General features: G+C 33.3%; 1 protein-coding gene across 3 annotated transcripts in view; it reads right to left on the bottom strand.

Annotated features, from left to right (window-relative positions):
- The window catches only part of ss (spineless), an 897601-nt gene extending 880960 nt beyond the window's left edge, over positions 1-16641 (bottom strand). Inside the window, exon 1 of one of the 3 annotated variants that reach the window (XM_069839220.1) lies at positions 16189-16641. In XM_069839220.1, coding sequence (XP_069695321.1) covers positions 16189-16244 — 56 coding nt within the window. In that variant the 5' untranslated portion in view covers positions 16245-16641. The remainder of the gene's footprint in view (positions 1-16188) is intronic. The other 2 variants (XM_069839219.1, XM_069839218.1) reach the window with 2 other exon arrangements.
- Positions 16642-24675: the final 8034 nt, after the last annotated feature.

The raw sequence follows: 24675 nt of genomic DNA, 5'->3' as shown, positions 1-24675 counted from the left end.
GTTTGTTTTCCGCACAGAACCAATACGCGGTAAGTGTGAAATACCACATTCAGTATTCCCAACGTAATACACAAACAATTTCCCTCTTCTTACCGCTTAAGCGCGACATTCATTTTATTGCTTTAGGCTTTTAACATATTATTTTTAGAGACGTTTAACATGGTAATAATTATAAATTGGAAACTTACCACTGCAATTTCACCTAAACTGCAATGTTAATTATTGTTTTTAAATATTTGCAAAAATTAAGTAATGTCTACTACTCCACGAAACTTATTGCATTCCTGATACAAGTAGGTAACATTAAGGAAGCCGTGAAAAAATCAACAAAATTCCAGATGCCGATGTTATTACTGCAATATGTTATATAAATAATATTGTTAAAATATTAAAATGAAAAATAAATCATTACATAACCTTACCGTTTGTTTTAAGTTCGCATTTATAGACTGGGGGAAAAAAAAGACAGACGTATATCACGGCCTGCTGGAGTATAGTAAACACAGAAAACATTTTATAGCAACAATGTTGAAGAAAGATATTTTGGTTTTCCGAAGTTGCCGTCATTGAACAGAAACCAAGATGGAGATTTCATTGCAACTAATTAGAAATTCGTCTTTCAGGTATGTAATAAACGATCTTCGCACAAAATAATGTACGATACACGAGCGGTATGTTTGTTTTCATGTTCTCGGAAATTAAAAAAGCTCAACTACGTTTCGCTTTTTCAATCTTTTCCTCGACCATGAAAACGTCAACATACCGCTCTTGTAACGTATATTACTATTGCGTTTGTAAAGAAGGCTTTTATTCAACATTACTTTATTCCACTAGCGAAATAAACTTTACCTCACAGTACATTAGTATTTTCTTAGTACCCGGGACCGCACATATACCACTTTTTCATCTAACTATTACTCAAGAAGTTAATATATTAGTTACTAGTTGTCACTACCTCTACTTCTTTATTGTCATTTCTTATATCTCCGTACACTCAATCTCCTCTTTTCTCTATCTACTACTACTACCACCACTACGTCGTAATTTGTGCATTAGAGTCATATCTAATTCTAATATGTATTTTTTTATTTTGTAATTTACCTTTTGAGTAGGGAAGAGACTCGAACCGTCGAAGTTGGATTTACTGGATTTTATAACAGTCAACTGAGCTAAACAGACACGATAATTAATTATGTTTTAATATTCATCTTAAGTTTACAGAAGGAAAACGTGAAATTATTTTAATCACGTTATTCCGATGAACGCTTATAAATAATCCCTGAAACTTGAAAAAAGATGAAAATGAAAAAAGAAAATTAAAAATATAGTTATTTATGGTACTTGTGAGGTAAGTGCATCTTTATTGCGCGAGTGGAAAGATTTAAGCACGAGGCGTCAGCCTCGTGCTTAAATTACACGAGCGCAATGAAGATCACACTCACAAGTACCATACGTAATTTTGTCCATGACAATAATGAAAAATTCTGTTTTATAAAAGAAAATATGTTGAAAATAAGTCCTCATATAATCACATAGCATGGCATGGATTTTAGAATCGAGACGTGTAACATACTAGGTAGGTTATGATGTAGGAGGCCATGATTAGTTAAGAATGGTATCTAAGGCGTTGGATAAATAACAAATTATAATTAATTATATAATTTTAATACATATATTTTTTCATTTTAAACGTGTATTTTCGTCTTTTTGAAGTTTCAGGGATTATTTAGAAGTGTTCACGGGACTAATGTGATTAAAATAATTTCACATTTTACTTCTGTAAACTTAAGAGGAATATTAAAACTTAATTAATCATAGTGTCTGTTTAAGTCAGTTGACTAACGCGTGTTGTTATAAAATCCTATAAACCCAACTTCGCAGGTTCAAGTCTCCTCGCACCCCAAAAGGTAAATTACTACAAAATTAAAAAAATATATACATAGCCTATTAGATATGGATGCAATGCACAAATTACGACGTAGTAGATAGGCCTAGATAGAGAAAAGAGAAGAAGATTGAGTGTATGTATGTTTAAGGAATTGTAATAAAGAAGTAGAGGTAGTGACATCTAGTAACTAATATATTAACTTCTTGAGTAACAGTTGAATGGAAAAGTATACGTGTGTGCCCAGGTACTAGGAAAATACTAATGAACTGTGAGATAAAGTTCAAACTGTGAGGTAAAGTCTTTATCTCACTAGTGGAATAAAGTAATGTTGAATAAAAGCCTACTTTACAAACGCAAAAGTATTTAATAAAGGCGTGTTTTTCGTTATGGTCATGGATAAATTATAATTTATTATTTATCCAACGCCTTGGATACCATTCTTCACTACTCATGGCCTCCTACATCATAATCACAACCTACCTAGTACGCGTATAGATTCTAAAATCCATGCCATGACATCTGATTTTCAACATTTGCTTTTATAAAACATAATTTTTCGTTATGGTCATGGATAAAATTACTTATGGTACTTGTGAGCGTGATCTTTATTGCTCTCGTGTAAGTTAAGCAATCGGTGGAAGCTTTGTGCTTAAATCTTTCCACTCGCGCAATAAAGATACACTTACCTCATAAGTACCATAAATAACTATTAATTCACTGGTGTGAGCTAAAAACTTTTAATTCGCTGCTGTGAATAAAGCCATTGTTTTGATTGCTAAGGACGGTGAAATAAAGACCATTTTAGATACCAGTCATGGATGGAATTAATTTAACGAAGATAAGTTGGTTCCTAGACAATATTTAATTCACATTAGCATGTAGAGTCAATAGTGAATCAAGCAGTTGTGTTATTAGCTATGAATCTACGAATCAATTAGACCTGAGTTCGATTCATGACTGAAACTACATATTTATATCCATCTCATTGCATTTAGACATATTTTCCTTACCTCGTGTTTGTTCTGTATTTTCTTAAAATACCCAGCTAATGAAATAGTAGTTTGCAAGCTTTAATAATTTCCAAATCAATTAAAGAACATCACAAAAATTAGGACATATAACGTATTCTATGCGTAAAGCTCTAGAGAAGGTATCAAATTACTGGTAAAGTAAAAAAAAAACCGCCAACTGCTGGCCTCATGTCCACATGCCTTAGAAGAGGTGAACGATAATCCAACTAGAACGGGGTAATGTATAGTCATCACGATGATCCCCACCCTTTATAGTTGATTTTCGGAACCGGATTTCACTATCTATCGGAACTCCCCAAATTCATCACGATGCTTGGTGGACACCGGTCCCATACGCTGACCGAAATTTAATCAGAAAATTAGGTTTTTCTATAGAACGCGAACTGAAACTTTCAACTTGAATTTTTCCAAGTTCTCCGGTGCGGGAATATGTGACAGGTTGTTAGTTTAGTGTTTTCGTATGCCTTTTATATACGAATCTGTGAGAGGTTAGGTTAGGATCGTTTAGGTTTTTGGTATGCCTTGCATTACAAATCTGTGACAGGTTAGGTTAGGTTAGGTTAGGAAAGGTTAGGTTAGACTTTTATATGCCTTTCATATAAGTTGCTAAATGAGATGTGCGTTTCGCGTTATGTTTTTAAGTGTTATAACTTATCTCTTTATTTCACGTATTAAATAATCACTTCTAGGTTATCTACATAGGCCTAGATCAATTCTTTCCTATTTTTATTTATTTTCTAATATGTTTTCAAGTCTACTGACGTCCTATACGAATTCTTCACATTGCAAACTACCTTCCCTCTGAAAAATAGACAATTTTTCTATTTTTTCACCAAAAAACTCTCAGTGTCGCGTGCTATAGAAAACCCGAAAATTGTTTCCCGATGAAGACTCGAACCAGCTCTCGTTCCCTAAGTTGAGTCCAGGCATGATGTCTTAAATCACGACGGTACGGCGGGACACAACAAGACACTTTAGGCAGGTACAAATGAAGGGTTCAGAGCCATAGTGGGCCAAGCGCCATTTATTAAAAACGGAGAAAGCAAGAATTAAAGTTAAGTGAATACCATAATTTAATGAAGATTGACATATCATTTAGTTTGAATGTGTATACTTTATATTACTTACTACATGTATCCATTGAATTATGGTAATAACTTCATTTTAACCCTTGTTTTCTATGGTTTTAGTAAATGGTGCTTGGCCCACTATGGTTCTGAACCCTTCAAATATATCTGAGAATATTAAACCAAAATTCTTCAAATTTGAGTAATGAGATAATGAAAAACACGACCATAAAAACATGAAAAATGAGATACTAGTCAGGATAGTTACAAGCAGAGGTCTGTCTATGAACTTACAGTTTTAATTTTCATAATTACCATCGTTTGTGCACTTTTTATGTAATTATTATTATATTATTTGTCCGTTGCTTACTTCACAATGTTCCAAACTGCAACTAATGGGTTGATTCATCACTGTGGGAAATATCTTAACAATAGGTGCAGGCTTACTGCTTACAAAGAAAATTGTAGCTATGTTCGTATGAGTATTTCTCAAATTATTTTGATAACAACTTACATTTATTTTTATTTCACGAATTCCTTCTTTACAAACACAAATTCTGGCCATCATTGGCAACCTAATAAAGCCGCTTCACTAATCATTATTTAAACTAAGTTATACACTAACTTAAATGTTACTTTTAATTATCTTGACTGTAATAGTAGACTATGTTACGATACAAGATTGGGCAGTGTTTTTTTTTTACAAAATCGAGATAAAGTAAGAAAAACGAGCAGAGAGAGTTTTTTCAGTTTCCGAGATTTTGTAATGCACTTCATAAACGTGTATTGTACAACGTTTTTTGCACGAACATAGTTTTAAAATTTATATATAAATATTTTTTAAACAAAATAATCCTCAATGAGGATGAGCATAAAGATCCAGATTAAAAGCACTACAAAATAATTTAGAAAGACAGGAATTGTTATTATTTTGCATTGAAAATTTAGAGCAATATTATTCCAAAGCCTTCGCAAAACTATACTGTAATGCAGTAGTGTCAGAGTTGTAAGCTCCGAAACCGGTTTTGGTGCTAGAGACGTCCAGTCGGAGCGTGAACTTGCTTATGTCTGTGGAAGCACCGGAGCACGCAACGAGTTACAGTGGAGCGCTCCGCTCCGTTTAGGCTGTGTCTGACAACGCTGCTGTAATGGTAACTAAGTAACAATAAGTGCACCGTAATGAATCTATTTCAGTATAATTTTGTGTTATGAAGATTGGTTTCCCTAGCAACAAGTTTATGTGTGGAACTTCTAACTTTCAAAGCATAACGACAATAGCTGTAAATACAACAAAAAACACGATCGTGCAAAAGTACATTTTTAATTATGGAAAAGATCATTCTTTCCCCGGTTACACGAATTTTGATAACATAATTGTACCCTGATGTACCTCTTGCAGTGCACTAATAACATACATCAGTATATCCTAATTATTTTGATTCCGGTTTCCTGCGATTATTTTGGAAAACGCTTGTTAAAAACAGTAATTGCAAGATTTTATAAATTTAATTGTATGTAATATTTTTATAATATTGAGACAACTACAATAGGCTACATTAGAGAAGCTGTAGGGGAGAGTCGGGTAGTATCGGACAACGGGTAATATCGGACAGTGAGTTTCTTTCATCTACCACACGATAATAGAACCTGATTTACATGGTTACGTTTCTGTGATGTCGCATAGAGAAACGTAACCATGTCATTCAGGTACTACCATATGGTGGTAGATGAAAGAAACGCACTGTCCGATACTACCCGGTGTCCGATACTACCCGACTCTCCCCTATTTATAATTTATACTGTGATTCTTTTATGATTTCAAAATATAAAAAAGAGACAAAATGTTAGTAATATGAAAAATACTTAAAACTTCAGCAAGGAGACAGTATATGAGATACCCGTGAAACCCCAAGGTAATAACACCTCATTCAACACGTAAAATGCATTTACATGCACACAGTTCTAAATGTTAATTCATTCCATTTCTCATACCTTACGATATTAATTAGCCATTGTGTTAATTTCATAATGAATAATTTTACTTATAATGGACTGATTTATCAAGATGAAGAGTTAAAAAAAATTGTCACAATATTTTCTAAGAAAAATTTACCTAAAATATGAAAGTTTCTAAAATGTAGTTTTCAGAAAAAAATGTTTTAAATAAATAACTCATATTACAGTGCCTTATGAAAGTGTCTTTAATTTGGTGAAATATGTCCGATCTGCACACCACTCAGTTCAGGAAACAATGATTAACGTAACTGTATGAAATCTGTAAAACAATTTTTAATTCAGTCCTGGATTCCTCCTTCAAAATCCCTTCTCTAGTCACAGAAATTTTATAACAAAACTGAATACAGGACTAAGCCGTGAAAAGCCTGTGGAGTAAACAATTGCTCTGACAATGAGCTAACGACATAAATTATTGTTATTTTATTATTATTTACTATGCAAGATACTAGGCCTATATCCCCTTTTCCTATGAATTGTGATACAGTGAAACCTGTCTAAAGCGGCCATCTGAAGTTACCTTGTAAAATGGTCGTTTTATCAGGTGGCCGCTTGATTAAGGTTGCGGTTTTTATGAATCAGCATGAAAATACTGAATTTCATTGACTTTTTAGTATTGTGCGCGTACAACAATCGTTCATATTAATGTCAGCCTCTTCCATTCTTGCAACTAGCATTTTTCAAAACTCGCTTGCAGTACCTCAGTTTAAATGACTGAATAATACCTTGTTCAAGGGGCTGGAGGTGTGATGTATTTGTAGGAAGAAACACCAGTTTCGCGGATCACATTGCGATTTTGTCGTTTAATCTTCGAATTGAAATCGCATAGCCAATTCTCAAACAATGATGATGCCATCCAAGCTTTATTGTTCACAGTCCACTTCACCCCCAGTAAGCCCATGTCAACATTTTTTAAACATCTCGGTTTCAATGATTTCCCTATCATTAAGAGTGGTTCTTTTTCTCCTGTAGCATTACAAAAAAACAGCAGGGTTATTCTGTCTTTTGCCAACTTCTCCCCTTTACTCTCTTTTTTCTTAAAACTTAAAGTTTTGTTAGGGAGGGCTCTGAGAAAAAAACATGTATGAAAAGAAAAAACATTCGTAAAAGCTGGTCCAAATAGAAAAGTATAGCAAGAGGAGGAAAACAAAAATAAAAAAAATTCGAATGGTTAACTACTGACCTAAAACATACTGTGACATTTTCGATAGAAAAAGTCCGTGTTTCAATCCTTTAAAAACAAGTAAGAATTTATAGCTGTGCAGGGTCGGAGTGGAAAGGGACAAAAGAGTCATAACAGCAACCAACTAACCCCAAGATATGAAGGCTGTACTGTTGTACACTTAGCTATTGTCCCATGTTCTCTAACCATGGAAAAAATAGGTCAGATAGTATCCGTGAAAAGATTTTTTGTTTGACAGTGACTGTTATAGTCAGGTTCCAATCCAAATAGACCCCGGCCGCTGGCCGACGCATGAGGTGGCCGCTAAATAGAGACAGAATTTGTATTGATATTATGGAAAGTCCAATTGGTTCCAGAGAAAATTGGCCTTTTGGCCAGGTGACCGTTTAAATGAAGTGACCGCAAAGGCAGGTTTCACTGTATCTAAATTCAAATCAGGATCTGAAATGAAACAATGCGTTGAAAATACCTCTAACGCTACTTTAGTTGCACCTACCGTATGTTTCTCAAATTAATTTAATACCAGATTCTTTTTTTACTCCGAAAAACTATCACAAGCAAGCTAAGAAAGTAGCCTAACTAAAGATTCACTGACCACTAATAAAATTATTTTTTCCCTTCACAAATTAGGATTACTTTGGTTGTGTGTTGTGTTTATTTCCCTCTACATCACAGTGGTATGTAAATCGGTAGTATAGGGGAGGTAAAACGGATAAAGAAATAAGAACATTTATTTTCTCTTCAGTTTCGGAAAAATAAATTCTTTACCGAGGTAAACGAAATTTAGTTGCAAAATTGAGATAAAACGGGTAAAGAAAGAAAGAAAGAAAGAAAGAAAGAAAGAAAGAAAGAAAGAAAGAAAGAAAGAATGAAAGAAAGAAAGGAAGAAAGAAAGAAAGAAAGGAATAACGAACGGAAAGAAGAGAAATAAAGAAAGAAATAAGTTTACTTTTATTTTAGTACCGGAAATACAAATTTCTTACCGAGGTAAACAAAGTTTAATGATAAAATTGAGTCCAAGTGCCCAATGTAAAAGTCTACTTACTAAACAATTTTCAAACATGTACCTACTTTGGTACTCAAAGTTTATTTTGATTTTGATTTCATTTTTTAGCTTCGAAAAACCTTGAAAAAGACGTCACAAGCTACACAAAGTCAGCCAACAAATTTTATTTAACCAAAATTTTCGTTTTACAAATTGATTCACTAACCATTTATTTAACAGTGTAACGTATTTAAAAATTAGCCTATCCTTATTGTGGTTTCATTCTTTTAAGCTTTAAAAGAAGCTTTAATATTCCTTCTAGCTAGTTTAACTGATGTATCTGCTGTATAAATTGTTTTAGAAAGTAGGCTATTTTGATTTTTGTTACTTATGTTAGCTTTGAAAAACTCTTTAAAATGATGAAAGAGTAATGGAACGGAGAAAAATTCTCTCCGGCGCCGGAATTTGAACCCGGGTTTTCTTAGCGAAAAAAATTCTGGTAAAGTAAATCGAACCCAATTTTACACTTTAAATTATTCAACAACCATGTTGCAAACGTAGGCTAATGCTAATAACACAAAACATCTTTTTTTTTTTTCGTTAAATTTGAAAACGTTTCTAATTTCCTTATTTAGTCAAACGAATTGTAGTAATGAAATTGGATCCCACTGTCCGCTCTAGAACCCATATACAATAACCATTTCCTTAACAGTGCATTAACAACATACGTTAGTGTCATGAAATTATTACCTACCCACATAAATTACAGTAAAAAAAATTGAATCCGGATATCCGCTGCATACACTTATCATCTTCCAAAAGTTCACTAGTAACATACGGTACGTTAATGATATTTCAAGGCGATTTTGGCTTTAGTTTCTTCTGTTAGCTTTAAAAACGCTTTAAGAGGAATGAGTAGTAATGAAGGGTCAAAAATCCGATTTCTTATTTTGTGTTAAAAAAGTACAAAGCTTACTCTTTAAAACAATATAAATATATCTCTGTAGAAAAGTTCTTTAAATTTGGTGGCGCATCTTTTTTTTTTTCTAAATCCATTTTCCGTAATTTGATATTTTTCAAATTTAAGTGCATTTTTTCTCTGAAACTACTGAATCTATTTACATGAAATATTTGCAGTGTTTTCTGCAGCCTGCGTTATACAGAGTAGACCTACTGATTTGTTAAATATCGCTCACATAACGTGAGGACAAGAATATAATATGCTTGGAAAAAAATAATGGCAAAAATTGTTAATCAAAATTTAACATTTTTTCTGACTCACTAAGGGTGGAATATTTAACTAAATTCTGCCTTAGAATGTACAATATAGGTCCTACATTAGGCCTACTTGATAACTTAAAAATTACAAGACATACGACGAAGATTGTAACAAGTAATGTGCACCAAAAATTTGAGGTTACGTTTAGCAAATTGGGAAAACAGGCTAACAGTTAGGACCGTCTTTTTGCACTTGGATATGAAACTAATTTGTTGTCTTTTATACCACTGAATTCATAATGATTTATTGTATTACCGTGGACACTTTTATTTTACTCTGAAGACAAAAAAGCGTAGAAATATTGAACTAAACTTTTAGATTTAAAATTATTTAATCACACAGACATAATAATAATAATAATAATAATAATAATAATAATAATAATAATAATAATAATAATAATAATAATAATAATAATAATGATTTATTTAACCTGGCAGAGTTAAGGCCATACGGCCTTCTCTGACACTCAACCAGGAGTAAAAACTGCGTTTTACAAACACTACAAATTTACAAAGTACACACAAAACTGAATAAGATAATAATAATAAAATGTAAACAACAAGTAAGAAGAAATCAGACATAATATATAACATACAGAAAGAAAGAAAAAAGCATAATAAAATGTGAACAGCAGGTCAAAAATAAATGAGGCCTACAAAGTATAAAAAAATAAGACAATTATTGATGATAATAATAATAATAATAATAACAATAACAATAAATAAGAATAGTAATGATAATAATAATATTAATAATAATAATAATAAAATAATAATAACAGGCCTAATAGTAATAATAATACTAATAGTAGTAATACAATAGTGCAGTACAAAGCATACAATGAATACAATATTTTTAAGTACACACAGTAAGGAAAATTATGATTATATATAGCTCAACTTATCACATTATAGATATACCATTATCCGAAAATATGAAAACAAAAATATAAAATAAGTTAAATATCACTAGAACATAAAAAAAATGTGAATAAGTTACGTGGAAACATGCAATACAACACTTGTCATAATAGTAAGTTAGTTTGGCAACATCACTGCATAAATTCTCTTTCGTAGCCACACGAATTTCGATTTAAAAAAAAAATGTACCCAAGTATCCGTTGTAAAATCCGACCAACCACCTATTTCTTTAACAGTAGGCCTACACCAAAAATGTACAATAATGTTTTCATATTGCCGAAATACGAAGAGGATAAATTAAAGGTTTATTTATATATATATATATATATATATATATATATATATATATATATATATATATATATATATATATATATATAAAAGAAATTGAGTCGCTCATATCATTGCTCAGATAATATGAACAAACGAATATGGTTGTTAAACTATAAAATAAATCGTCATCATTTCACAGAGACTAAAAATCGTGGTCCGACACTCTTGTAGTACAACCGTACACTAAGTTTAGCACCCAGCCAGTCAACTGGGAGGCTGCATGCATGCAGTTGACAGCTGGAAGGATGGATGGATGGATATATACGATGTCGATTACTGCCTCACATGCATCTTTGCATGTTGACATCTTATTCGGGTGTAAGAGGAGGAGGAGGAGGAGGCGGGGCGCGGAGGAGGTGGATGGTCATCCTGTCGCCGTAGGGTTAAACGCGACCTCGATATAAAGTTACTGCCAATATTTCACCCGCGTTTTTCGAAGAATACAACCGTATAAGAAAACTTTATTGAGATGGGGGGAAAAGGAGATTTTATGCACATAAAATATTTCCGTAACAGGGACGAAAATAGTGAAATGAAATCGGTAGATATGTGGGAAACTCAGAACTATGATGGAAAACACAGAGCTGCTGTAACACTGAAGAGGTGGCTCGGGTTCGAATCCCGGTCGGGGCAAGTAACCTGGTTGAGGTTTTTTCCGGGTTTTTCCCTCAACCCAATACGACCAAATGCTGGGTAACTTTCGGTGCTGGACCCCGGACTCATTTCACCGGCATTATCACCTTCATATCATTCAGACGCTAAATAACCTAGATGTTGATACAGCGTCGTAGAATAACTCAATAAAATAAAAAAAACACTGAAGAGTGTTTCATAACACGTTAGTCGTTGTAAATAGTAGTACTAATATTGTTTTTTTATTACCGGTATGTTAAAAATTCTTCAGTAATATTATTTTTCAAAACTGTTTATTTTCATCATTTCTTCACACAGTTCACAAATTTTAGTAGCCTACTCACTTTTACGAATAAATGAAAGCTATTCACTTTAACACACGAACTTTATGTTGCGATCATAATTCTGTGGTGTTTGGGTAAAGGAGATAAGTCATAAAAATGAGTTTCGAGATAAATGAAAATTAAACTTAGAACCCTTATTGCAAATAATTTTCTACACAAATAAAGCACATCAACTGATAGTATTCTTTGATTTTTGCACACGCATTTGTATAATTTAACTTGTGTGTTCATCTGAGGAACAAAATTTCATCTGCACAAAAAAAATGACATCCTCTTTTACCCAAACACCACGGAATTATTCTTCTCTTAATTTGTCTTCTATCTTCTTCACGTTCTTTTCCCATCTCCTTTCTTTTCCTCTACACATTTTCTTTCCTCTAGCCGTATTCATTCCCTTTCTTCATTTCCTACATCTCCTCCAACCTTTCCATTTTTTCTCTCTGCCTCAGACTTAATGTTTCTTATTCATTTCAGTGTCTCCTTTTTTGCCATTCTGTTTCTTATATATTTTATCTTTCCTCTCCCCTCTTCCAATACTCCTCCGTTTGCTTCTCCTCCATTCATTTCAAATTTTAGTCTTCTACTCTTTTTATAAAACTTGACCCTATCTTTAATCCCATTCTTTTCCTCCGTATTTTTCTTTATATTTTAATTTCTTCTTTCTTCTTCATCATAATTTCCTCCCTCTACTTAAACATTGGAACTAGTCAGCTGTGAACCCAAACCTGATTTCTCCAATCCATATCGGCCGGCCTACGTAACTTATCTTAAGGTGGGCATGTACTAATATGTAGCCTACGCGTACGGTAACATATGATATTCGGCTCTGAATGTAATGATACAAAACTATTTTTATTTCAAATTAACAGCATAATTAGCAATACTAATCGTTTAATTTAATTTTTCTGTTAGCTCGTCTTTTTTAAATGTTGGAAATCCCATATCATGAGTTTCAGTTTTATAAGCTTATTTGTGTTTTTGTTTCTACCAGCACTAAATTTCCGATAGGTACAGTAAAGAATTACACAGTCTTTTACAAAAGAATTTATGTTATATTTCTGTTTTATATTTAAGAACAGTTCAGTTTCAGCTTTCGGTGATTAAAAAATACCTGCATGTTCCAGAATATTATCCAATGCCCTAGTGTTTTAACACAGATTAAAATTTAACTACACTTTAAGCGAATATTTATCATTATCGCATATTATTTTCTACACTCATCCCTGAAATTATTATGAAACTTTAGAGTCAATAAACGATTCAATTAATTTCATTGCACTAACGACAAATTTAAACACTGCTTAATTAGATAATACAGAGAAATAAACCGGCTTAACCTTAACACACTCTTGCACTTTCAATTAGACTATTTTTCTGTAACAAAAAGAACAATGGACAAAAGTTCATATGAGCGTGGTTCCCTCTTCGTTTTCTGATTTAAAATAAATATTTAGGTAATGTCTAACAGCTGAAAAATATTTATAGGTTTCTTTTGGATGTGCCCGGACCCATCCTGTCCAACTTTTTTTAAATTTAATAAGCACAAATTTACTACCAGCTATCTAGACCTAGTAAAAATAAATATCAGAACAATATAATTTACTTTAGCACTTTCACATGCTAAACGTGAGTTTACTAACGTTTTAGAAAAAAAAAACAAATAAAAAATTCCTATCATAAATATTTAACTTATCTTTTCCACTACTAAAGCTATCAAAAAACGCCGAAATGATGGTGACGAAGTGAAAAAAAAAAATATTACAGTGTAAATGACTTAGCAAACTAGGTTCTTAAGGAAATTCTATTCCATAACAACTGATCAATTACAATGTCATGGGATTCGCCTCGAATCATATACCGGACCCTTTTTGTTAGACACTTTTGATAGCTGACTGAACTACGATTCAGCGTTAAATTTGTAGCTCTTCCCACTAAATTTATTATACTGGTGTATCATATAATTTTCTCAGATCGAAACAATGTTACTCCTATTTCTTTAAAGATTGAAATTGTTTGTATGTAGTCCTACATTTATTTTAAATGCATAGCGAACTAATTTAACTATGAAAAAATAAGAGAACAGGAAATATTTTAATGCCTGTAGTGTTATAAATTTCTCATACTTATTTTCCGAGAGTTTCGGAATATTTATTCGTGTACAAATAAAGTTCTTTAATCACCAATGAGATTACGATTTTAAATTAAACATAATCCACTGAATTAACTCATATTTTACAGCTTATTTTTGAAGACAACGCTCATTCAATGCGATGTCATCAATATGTAGCGATAAAGTAAAAATTGCAAAAAAGATAGCAGAAAAAATTTTAATAGACTTACTCCAATAGGCCTATACTTAACTTAAGGCCCGGGCTATACATGAGAGACCTATAGAGATTTGCGCGAAATAGGCTACTAACAAGTAATATTAATAAGCTTATTAAATTAAGAAAAGGAGATTCTTGGAATTAGGCCCTAGTTCACTGTTATATGAAACTGTCTTTTTGATAGTGCTAAAACGTCGCTTCGTTTATATTTTACTTTCAAAATCTTCAGAATATATTTCAGAAATCTAATTCACTAGAAGTGTTTTCTCGGTTGTGTAAATCTGTAATAAAATCTGACTGATGCATTAAAGGAAAAAAAAAAATCTCGTTTGCCTTCAAATCCCGTTTATGGATGTCATACAAATATTTAGGCCCTATTGATTTTGAAATAAATAAATTTCTAAAATGGAAAATATGTTGTTGTACAATTACAAAATATAGACCCTAATTACCTTATCGAAGGTTTTTTTTTTTTCAAATCTTTGTTTGTTTCAACCAAACAATAAAATTGTTGTTTTCTGTTTTGACCTGCCATTAGACAAGAGAAACAGTGGGACTGCCGCGATATGGGGTCGCCATAACACCGGACATCCAATAAGATAACACAAAACCGTACTGGAAACTATCGATATCAATATCATATGTAGAACTTGAACGTACAGCCGTGTTCACCATGCAGCTATCTAACCTGTTTATTCATCGTTATGTGAGCTATATCACTGCAGGAATTTTTTTCTTCATATAATTACATAATCACCAATTTTAATATTCATCTGCGAGGAAGAATTTGATAACATTACAAACTGTGAAAGCCACTGTGCTGGTTATCCACAACATATTTCTGTCGGGTATTAACTTATCAAATATAACTTTATCTCTCCCTTTCTTCTCTCGTCACGTATTTCTATTTAAGTTATTAATTTACAGAGATGTGAAAATTATTAGAATAATCTTAATTTTAAAGGTTTTTTAATAGTTCCTTCACAAATATTCATTGAATTGATGAATATTTGTATATAATATTACTATACTGATGTAAGATATATTTACTACTAACAATGCCGGAAAGCATTGTTGTACATTGGTATATTTCTTATTTTACAATTGTTATGGGAATTCAGAAATTATTATATAATGTTGGCGGAATTGGAAACATAAAAAATTAATTAAGAAATGCTTTAAACAAATTGTTCTTTGCGTTTACATTGTTGTGAAGGTTCAAATGAACGTATACATCTGTTTTATGCATATAATTTTTTATGTTTCCAATTCCGCCAACATAATATAATAATTTCTGAATTCCCATAACAATTGTAAAATAAGAAAAATACCAATGTACAACAATGGTTTCCGGCATTGTTAGTAGTAAATATATCATACATCAGTATAGTAATATATACCAATATTCATCAATTCAAATAATAGACTATTTGTGAAGGAACTATTAAAAAACCTTGAAAATTAAGATTATTCTAATAATTTTCACACCTCCTGTAGATCCTTCACAAATCCGGCGTAATTGCAGTCAGATATGTATAATTATAGTTAGATTGTTATAACTTATAGTCTTGATTTGGCGCATTGCAGGAGTACTATCTTGTGTAGGAGGAGGAGAATTACCAGTAATTTTTATAAGAACAATCCGCAGTCGTGAACGTGGAATCTTCATGATATCGCAACTACAAACGTTGATATGATTTAAACGTATGCAAATATCACATAAAATTGAGGAATTCAATAATCTTCTGTACTGTAGTACACACTCTAAATTACGAGACACAGAACTATCACCAACAGAAGCTGAAAAATGATAAAAATATCGTATCACGAACAAGCACTCAGACCGTTAGGTTTACCTTGACATTATTCATCAGCGTAGTTTATTGACTCAACGCTGTTTGCAATAGGCCTAGGTACAGACAGACTTTCGTCCCTTTCACTACCCCTTTGAATACGAATACACCCTAGCCACGCCAAAATACCACCACTATAATCGAAGACAACACAAATGATTATATTCATTCACATCACACTCGATTCGTCGATGTTTAAAAATCACCCCGAAGGCGGTGTGTGTGGGGGCGATCACATGACGTAGTCACACGCAGGAGCGAGTCACGCTACACACGCACATTTTCATCACTTGTAAATCACTTGTCACTCAAAGGGTTAAAAACCTTACCTTTTGCCGTTTCTTCTCCGCCGTTTTGTAGCGTAAACAGTGCCGAGTTGGTTCATGATGTGGGGGTTAGACGTGGCGGGGGCGGGCGCGGCGGCGGCGGGGGCGGCGGCCGGGGGTGGTAGTTCACCTCCAAACACCGCGGCGGCTGCCGCAGCAGCGGCGGCGGCAGCGGCGGCGGCGGCAGCTGAGCACGAGGGGGCTGTAACCTGGTGCTGCTGGGGGATGCTGCACACGTTGTTGCATTGGCTTACAGGTAAGAACTCCGTGATGACGGTGCTCTTGGAGAACAGCTCACAACGAAAACTTGTATCCTCGCGGTCGACGCGCGGGATTCCTACGTCATTTCGCGCTCACACAACACTCACTAGAAGCACTTTGATGGATGTCTCCACTACACGGGGCGAGCTGTGTCTGGCGGGCCGCGGAACTCTAGGCTCTGCGCTCCCTCTCTGCCCCCCCACTCCGCGGGCAGACCGCTCGGCTCCGCCCTTCCAATGTACTAGTCGGCCAATCACGGGTCTGTTACGTCAGACGAATAACAATGGCAGCGAGCGAACTGGTCGTCGGGAAGGCGGTGGGGCGGAGGTCCGCCTTGCGTCTGTACGGTCATTCACAACAAAGTCGCCTGGTTCTGTCCGACGCGGGCCGCTAGGTGAGACACCCAGATCCTGGCGATCCTAGCGGACACTCCTCGCACTCCTGCTCCTGCAATTATACAACAGACTAAAATAGTAGTGAAGAGTGGCGTAGCCTACGTAGCTGTGAAGGCGGCATCTGTAGATTTTCAGTTGTATTTAGATAAATACATAAAGGACTACATTCACGACTAATAATAATAATAATAATAATAATAATAATAATAATAATAATAATAATAACAATAATAATAACAACAGTAATAACAATAATAGTGATAATAATAACAATAATAATAATAGTAATAATAATAATAGTAACAATAATAATAACAATAATAACAATAGTAATAGTAATAATAGTAATGATAATAATAATAATAATAATAATAGTAATAATAATAATAACAATAATAATAAGAAGAATAATAAAAGTAATAATAGTAATAACAATAACAATAATAATAGTAATAATAACAATAATAATAATAATAATAGTAATAATAATAATAGTCTAATAATAATAGTAATAATAATAATAATAACAATAATAATAACAATAATAGTATTAATAATAACAATAATAGTAATAGTAAAAATAATACTAATAGTAACAATAATAATAATAGTCTAATAACAATAATAATAATAATAATAATAATAATAATAATAATAATAATAATAATAGTCTAATAACAATAATAATAATAATAATAATAATAATAATAACAATAATAGTAATAATAGACTAATAATAACAATAATAATAATAATAATAGTAACAATAATAATAATGATAATAACAATAATAATAACAATAATAATAACAATAATAATAACAATAGTAATAATAAGTTAATAATAGGCCTAATAATAATAGTAATAATAATAATCACGGTTATTTCACACTAAAATTACTTATTGAAAAGAATAGAGAATTCCAAAGAAACTCATTTAGCATTTGTTGATTTCCATAAAGCATTTGATACCATTAATAGGATTAAATTGATACCAATTTTGACAAAAGATAATGTCCCCAATCAATTAATAACAGCAATATTTAATATTTATAAAGAAAACTACATTACAATACAAATAAGAGATAAACGTTCCAAGTGGAATGTCATAAATCAAGGATAAGGCCCTAGTCAAGGATGTTGCTTATCTTCCTTAAGTTATTAGTTATAATATATAACTTATTAACTAATGGTTTAGTAAGAGAATGCAAACAAAAACCACATGGTGGCATTTATATCAATAGACATTTAAATTTAGATATATTGCTATTTGCAGATGACATTATACTTCTGGCAAACTCAGAAAATAGACTACAACATTCAATATATCAACTTCAACTCCTTGCTGAAAAATATAGGCTAAGGACAATTTCAACATCAAAAATCAAAGTTATGGCGTTTAAGGGACGAATTCCTGTTCGTACTAAGATACGTAAGCTTATTTATACCCTAAATATATTGAACAACTTTCTTCATTTAAATATTTAGGATATCATGTCAGTTATGAAAATGAAATAGACATATCTGCTAAAATGCTAAATTATAACCGAGGAATGGCAGTCATCAACAATGTGTTCAAACCCTCACTAGAGCAGAAACATATGAGGATTAAAGCTTATAAAACATTGGCAAGACCAGTACTAACTTAGCTATGTTTGTGAGGCCTGGACTTTGAGGGAAAGAGATAAAACCCGAATAGTAGCCAACGAGATGAAATTTCTGCGAAGAACAGCTGGCTATAATAGATTAGACCGCAAGAGGAACGAAGATGTTCTTCAAGAGCTTGAAATATCTTCTATTTTGGATTACATCTATAGTTACACAACTAACTGGCAGCAACATATTCCCCACATGGAAAGGGCTCGCATCTCTCGTCACATTTCTACCTACTGTCCAAGAGGGAAGAGAACACTAGGAAGACCTTTAAAGACCTTTGAGATCGTAAAGGGCCATTAGGTCAAATACTTGTTAGGACAACGATGATGATTATGATGATATTAATAATAACAATAATAATAGACCTAATAATAATAAAATCATGATAATGATAATAATATAATAATAATAATAATAGTAATAATAATAATAATAACAATATTAATAATAACAATATACCCTAATAAACATCAATAACCTTCAAGAGATTTAGAAGCATAAAATGTTATAAATTGCAAATATAGTCCTTCAGGTGAAGCTCCCTGTAAAGCAGATTTGAATAATTTCAAGGGAAAAATTGTTCCGGGGCCGGGTATCGATCCCGGGACCTCTGGTTGAACGTACCAGCGCTCTCCCACCTGAGCTACCCGGGAACTCCACCTGACACCGTCCCAACTTTTTCCCTTTATATCCACACAACTCGCGTGGGCTGACGAAACGCCAGAGACCCACATCAAGTGCACACAAACTCTGTGTGACTTGGAATTATTCAAATCTGCTTTACAGGGAGCTTCACCTGAAAAACTAGATTTGCATAATGTATACGTCACTGTGTACGTTACAGAAAACCACAATTCCAAGTCACACAGAGTTTGTGTGCACTCGATGTGGGTCTCTGGCGTTTCGTCAGCCCACGCGAGTTGTGTGGATATAAAGGGAAAAGTTGGGACGGTGTCAGGTGGAGTTCCCGGGTAGCTCAGTTGGGAGAGCGCTGGTACGTTCAACCAGAGGTCCCGGGATCGATACCCTGCCCCGGAACAATTTTTCCCTTGAAATTATTCATGTTATAAATTAATCCCAAACCTTAACTTAACTTATATTTATTTTCCTATAACGGTAATAACAAAATTACTTACAACACAACAGTTGAAATTAATAATATATCAATAACATAATACAATCAACAGAAAGAATATGAATCGTGAAAGAATATTACAAAAAACATTCTAATAGGCCTATTTTGAAAACCTACAGTTATAACATAAAGGTAAGTAGAGCCTATATCTACCTATTTACAAAAAAAAAAAAAACAAAAACAACATAGGTTAATACATCCTATTACACTCACACGAAACAATACTCTGAACTAAGCAATTTTTTGTTTAAATTTAGATCTTTCAGATTAAGGAGTAGTCTACATTTCTCGCCTTACGTCCCCGTAAATGTACCTATTCATCTCCGACATTTGAAAGAAGGATGAAAAGACACATGTCGAAAGCAACCTTTGGAAGGAACTTTCAACATCAGAAAATAATAGCTTATTAAGTAGTATAGGCCTAGACTGAAATGGACGTGGAAAAATTATTTCAAGAATGCAGCACAACAGACTACGAACACTTCGGAAACAAGCTAAAAATAAGAAAAGATCTTGGTCGTCTGAAGAAGAGATTGATACATCACTTTTATACCATCTAGAATTAAAATTCTTCCAAACAGAAATAACCCCTGGTAATGTTTACTGTACAAAACGGTGGAGAAGCAGGCCTAATGATCAATGGATGATGATGATGATGATGTGGAGATGACTGTAGTCATCAATTTCATCCATTATATTGAACATTCGCAAGTCGTAGTGATAGATTTGCAGTAGCTAAGTAGCCTACTAGAATTATTACCTACCATTAGGATGACAGTTCATGCTAACTGAATTGGCTCTTTGTCCTTGTAAGAAGAAATTATGGATGTATTTATTAAGAATTGCTAAAATTACATAACAACATATAGGTTATTGACATAGACTAACTTATGTTAAAGGTTTAGCCTAATATTAAGTTAATTCATAGTTTTCTGCCCAAGCGCAGGTCTTTCACTGCAAACCCAGCATTTCCCAATCTTCCTCCTTCTCTGCCTTCCCCTTACAAGCAAACATTCCGATGGTAGCAGAAAAAAAAAGATAAAAAATTTCCTTCCACCATGTTAACAATGTCAAAAGAAGTGCTTATACAAATTTTGGCAACTCTACTGCAATTACGAGGACGTCCAAAAGTGATTTTCCCTGGGGCCGTTTACAGAAAAAAGCACAATTGCACGGAAATATTTATTTAAACAGATACAGCAATTGTTGCGCTGTTTGTCAACATATCCTCCACTGGTATTGAGACATTTGTCATACCATGGGATCAATTTTGTATCATTGTGTCATGGAAGTCAGCCGTCTTGGATCGGAACCAGCGTTTGACAGCAAATGTCTCAATTCCGCCTGGAGAATATATTGAAAAATAGCTCAACAATTGCTGTGTCTGTTTCAATAATTTTTTTCCAATGAAATTGTGTTTTCTTTCTATTAACGGCCTCTAGCAGCTTATTTTTACGGCCTTCATAATTGCGGTCAAGTGGCCAGAATTTGTATAGGCTAAGCATTTTTTTTGACATTATTAACAAGGTGAAAGAAAAAATTAAACTGTTTTATCTGCCCCCATCGAATGTTTGTTCTTAGTCTCTGCATATGATTCAGGTAAGTCTTATCTTAACATTGTCTATCATCTGACATCATCTTCTGACTGAACATTTTCTCCCGTTCACCATTTCGTCCAGTGCATCCTTCAGTAGGCATTTCTTCTTAGGCACTAATCCAGCCAATTTCTTTTTCTCTCCCGATCAGTTTCAGCATTATTCTTTCGTCATCCACTCTTCCTAGCAGAACTACATTTCTTATGTTATTTGTTCATTTCACACACTCAATTCTTCTCCATATCCATATTTAATATGCTTCCAGTCGTTTCTTTTCACTTCGTAATATGATACATGTTTCTGCCCCATACAATGCTACTCATACCCCCCACATAAAACACTTCAGTAGTCTCTTCCTTAGTTATTTTTCCATAGGTCCGCAGATGCTTTTTTTTGCTATTAAAAGCTTCCTTTGCCATTGTTATCCTTTTGACTTCCTGACAGCAGATCATGTTACTATTTTTAGCACGCCTATAGTCCAAGTTTATTATTATTATTATTATTATTATTATTATTATTATTATTATTATTATTATTATTATTTCAGTACGTAGCATTGTGATTACAGTCGTACACAACCGGTTACAAAAAGTAGAAATAATATAGGCCTATTGCTGTTGAACGTCTGGCGCTGTAGTGAGTATGCAAAACTCTTTCGACTCACAGAGTGTCTCAGGTTCGGTTTAACGAATATTCGATTTGTATCTCACTCTTTGCAGGTGAACGCAAAGGCAGACCACATTGAGCCACGCAGGATTTCCAAGAGCTTTTGCAAGGACGCGATTTTCATCGTAAAGGCTGCTATTTAATTGATTATTTCGTTTATATGACGTCATTCCATTTTCGACCAATGAAGTGTAATGAAATTCCAACCAATCACAGTCAGACTTTGCGATAATTCTTGCAGCTAGATTTATCGCTATCAATTTATCGCATGGTCGTTCTTTTGTTTGTCGTTGTCGCCAACTGTTTCCCATTGAATTGATGATCATGAATACATTAAGATACAACTACACGGTTAAACTTTTCTTTCAACTTTAAAGCAATGAATGCAAGAATAATATTTAATATTAATTAATATATTTACGCAGTGAAGACGACGTTCAAAACAACGCACAATATAGACACAAAATCTTCATGCATCTTAATTTAACGTACGTTTTAAACTTGATTCTTTCTATATTCTTCCCAGACTGCATGCATATGCGATTGGAATATTGAACTGTGTAGATGCAGCTTTAGTTCCGTTACACACTACAGCGAGAATGCATTTGTCGAGCTATAAAAAATGCTTTCCTGTAGCACGAGTAACGGTCGAAATAAGGCACACCTTACACTGGTCCTGCTCACACAGCTAACCTTACCTATTGTAGCCTATAAAATACAGCTTCATCTTCTAATTCCATGTCCATTGTAGGCTATTTGAAAAAAATTACATCCCTTCATTCAGATTAGATAAATGCGTTTTCAACAATTCTTCATTTAATTAATGTATTAACTAGATTACTATAATTATATTATAAAATTTTAAATTAAATCACGACTTCAGCAGATAATGAAAATGTATTTATGTTATAATAATAAGAGAAAAGTGCAGTACATGTAATTAACATTGTTAAACCTGTATTTCGCTTTTCGCAATTGGCATCACTGAATAATAACATCGAATTTCTTTATTGCAGTAATCGATATTCATCTATTTCAACTTCACAATGTCTGAATAGGTTAAGTATTCGTAAATATACAATTATTAACATTTTGTGATTGAATTTTAGGGATATATTATTTACATTTTTATTTTATTCACGAAATAATCCTAATAAATGTCACTCGAGGTCTGAGATTTCCCAGTTAAATCCATTCGCTTCGCTCGTGGATTTATCGGCAGATCTCAGACCTCTCGTGACATTACTATAGATAATTCTTCTGTCACTACCATCAATCGGTCAATCAATCAATCAATCAATCATCCAACGAACCAGTCATCCATCAACTCATTGATTCATTTATCCATAGATTCAGTGATTGATTCAGTGATTCACTGATTGGTTCATTTATTCATTAAGGGGACACTCAACTATATTTTGGAACTTTTTTCCTATTTGACCAATCTTTTTCAAATTTGGAGAAAAAGTTTAATATACACATGGAAAGTAACATGCAAAGTCTCAGCTCATTAGATCCAATACTTTTCAAAATAAAAAATATTTCAATTTTTAATCAATCATTAATTGAAATATCACTTTTAATTATCATTTTTTATTTTTTGGCTTTGTGCATTTGACTGTGACTTCTCAATAAATAGGGGAAGAATTCTACTTATTGATTTAGTTCTGTCACGTAAATTAGTCTAGAAATTTAATTTTTCATTTCTATGACACTTTTTCTGCAATTTTTAAGTTGAGTGTCTCCTTAAGTGATTCATTAGTTGAATGATTGATTCATTCATTCATTTAGGTAATACAGTTGGTATCGTCAAGAGCAAAACATATCTTCTTAAAAATGACTTATTTATGAAATAATACATTTGCTGTCCACACCTGTGGAGTAACGGTTAGCGCGTCTGGCCGCGAAACCAAGTGGCCCGGGTTCGATTCCCGGTCGGGACAAGTTACCTGGTTGAGGTTTTTTCCGGGTTTTTCCCTCAACCCAACATGAGCAAATGCTGGGTAACTTTCGGTGCTGGACCCTGAACTCATGTCACCGCCATTATCACCTTCATTTCATTCAGACGCTAAATAACCTGAGATGTTGATAAAGCGTCGTAAAATAACCTACTTAAAAAAATACATTTGCTTGGAGTAACTAAAAGACATTAACAACTACTGTTTTAGAGGTATGCATTTTGGGTGCTATTCATAGACATTTCGCAGCACGCGCTACGAGCGTACTAAGCTAGCCCCGGCTATCCACTGGTTACTAATACAGAATTCAAATCATATCCTATCGCTAACACTGGTTTATGAATACGAAAAACGCTGATCATTCACCGGAAACTCACGCTAAAAATGTCTATGAATACGGCCCTTTGAGTTTAAAGTGTAAATGTTATAATAGAATATAGGCTGTGTAGGCCTACTTATTTTCTTATATTTAGTAAGTAATTGTAATTTATTTTATTCTTGCATTTCTTTACACACCAGATTTCGTATTACGCATTATACTCATTTCCTTTGTTGTTACCGGTGTTCATTTGTTCATCTATAACCTAATTATGTTTTATGAAGATAAGTGTAATAAAGTATGCATTCAATTGTAAGCTTAAGTTATATCGATCAAATACTTTTTTTAAATTTTACAATTTACAATTTGCAAATGGCTTTTAAGCAACCCGCCCTCACATAAGCCCGCCATTGGTCCCTATCCTGTGCAAGATTAATCCACTCTCTTTCATCATATCCCACCTCCCTCAAAACTATTTTAATATTACCCTCTCATCTACGTCTCGG

The sequence above is a fragment of the Periplaneta americana genome, chromosome 11, assembly GCF_040183065.1.
Source record: "Periplaneta americana isolate PAMFEO1 chromosome 11, P.americana_PAMFEO1_priV1, whole genome shotgun sequence".
NCBI lineage: Eukaryota > Metazoa > Arthropoda > Insecta > Blattodea > Blattidae > Periplaneta > Periplaneta americana.
This window is presented reverse-complemented; position numbering and strand designations above follow the sequence as displayed.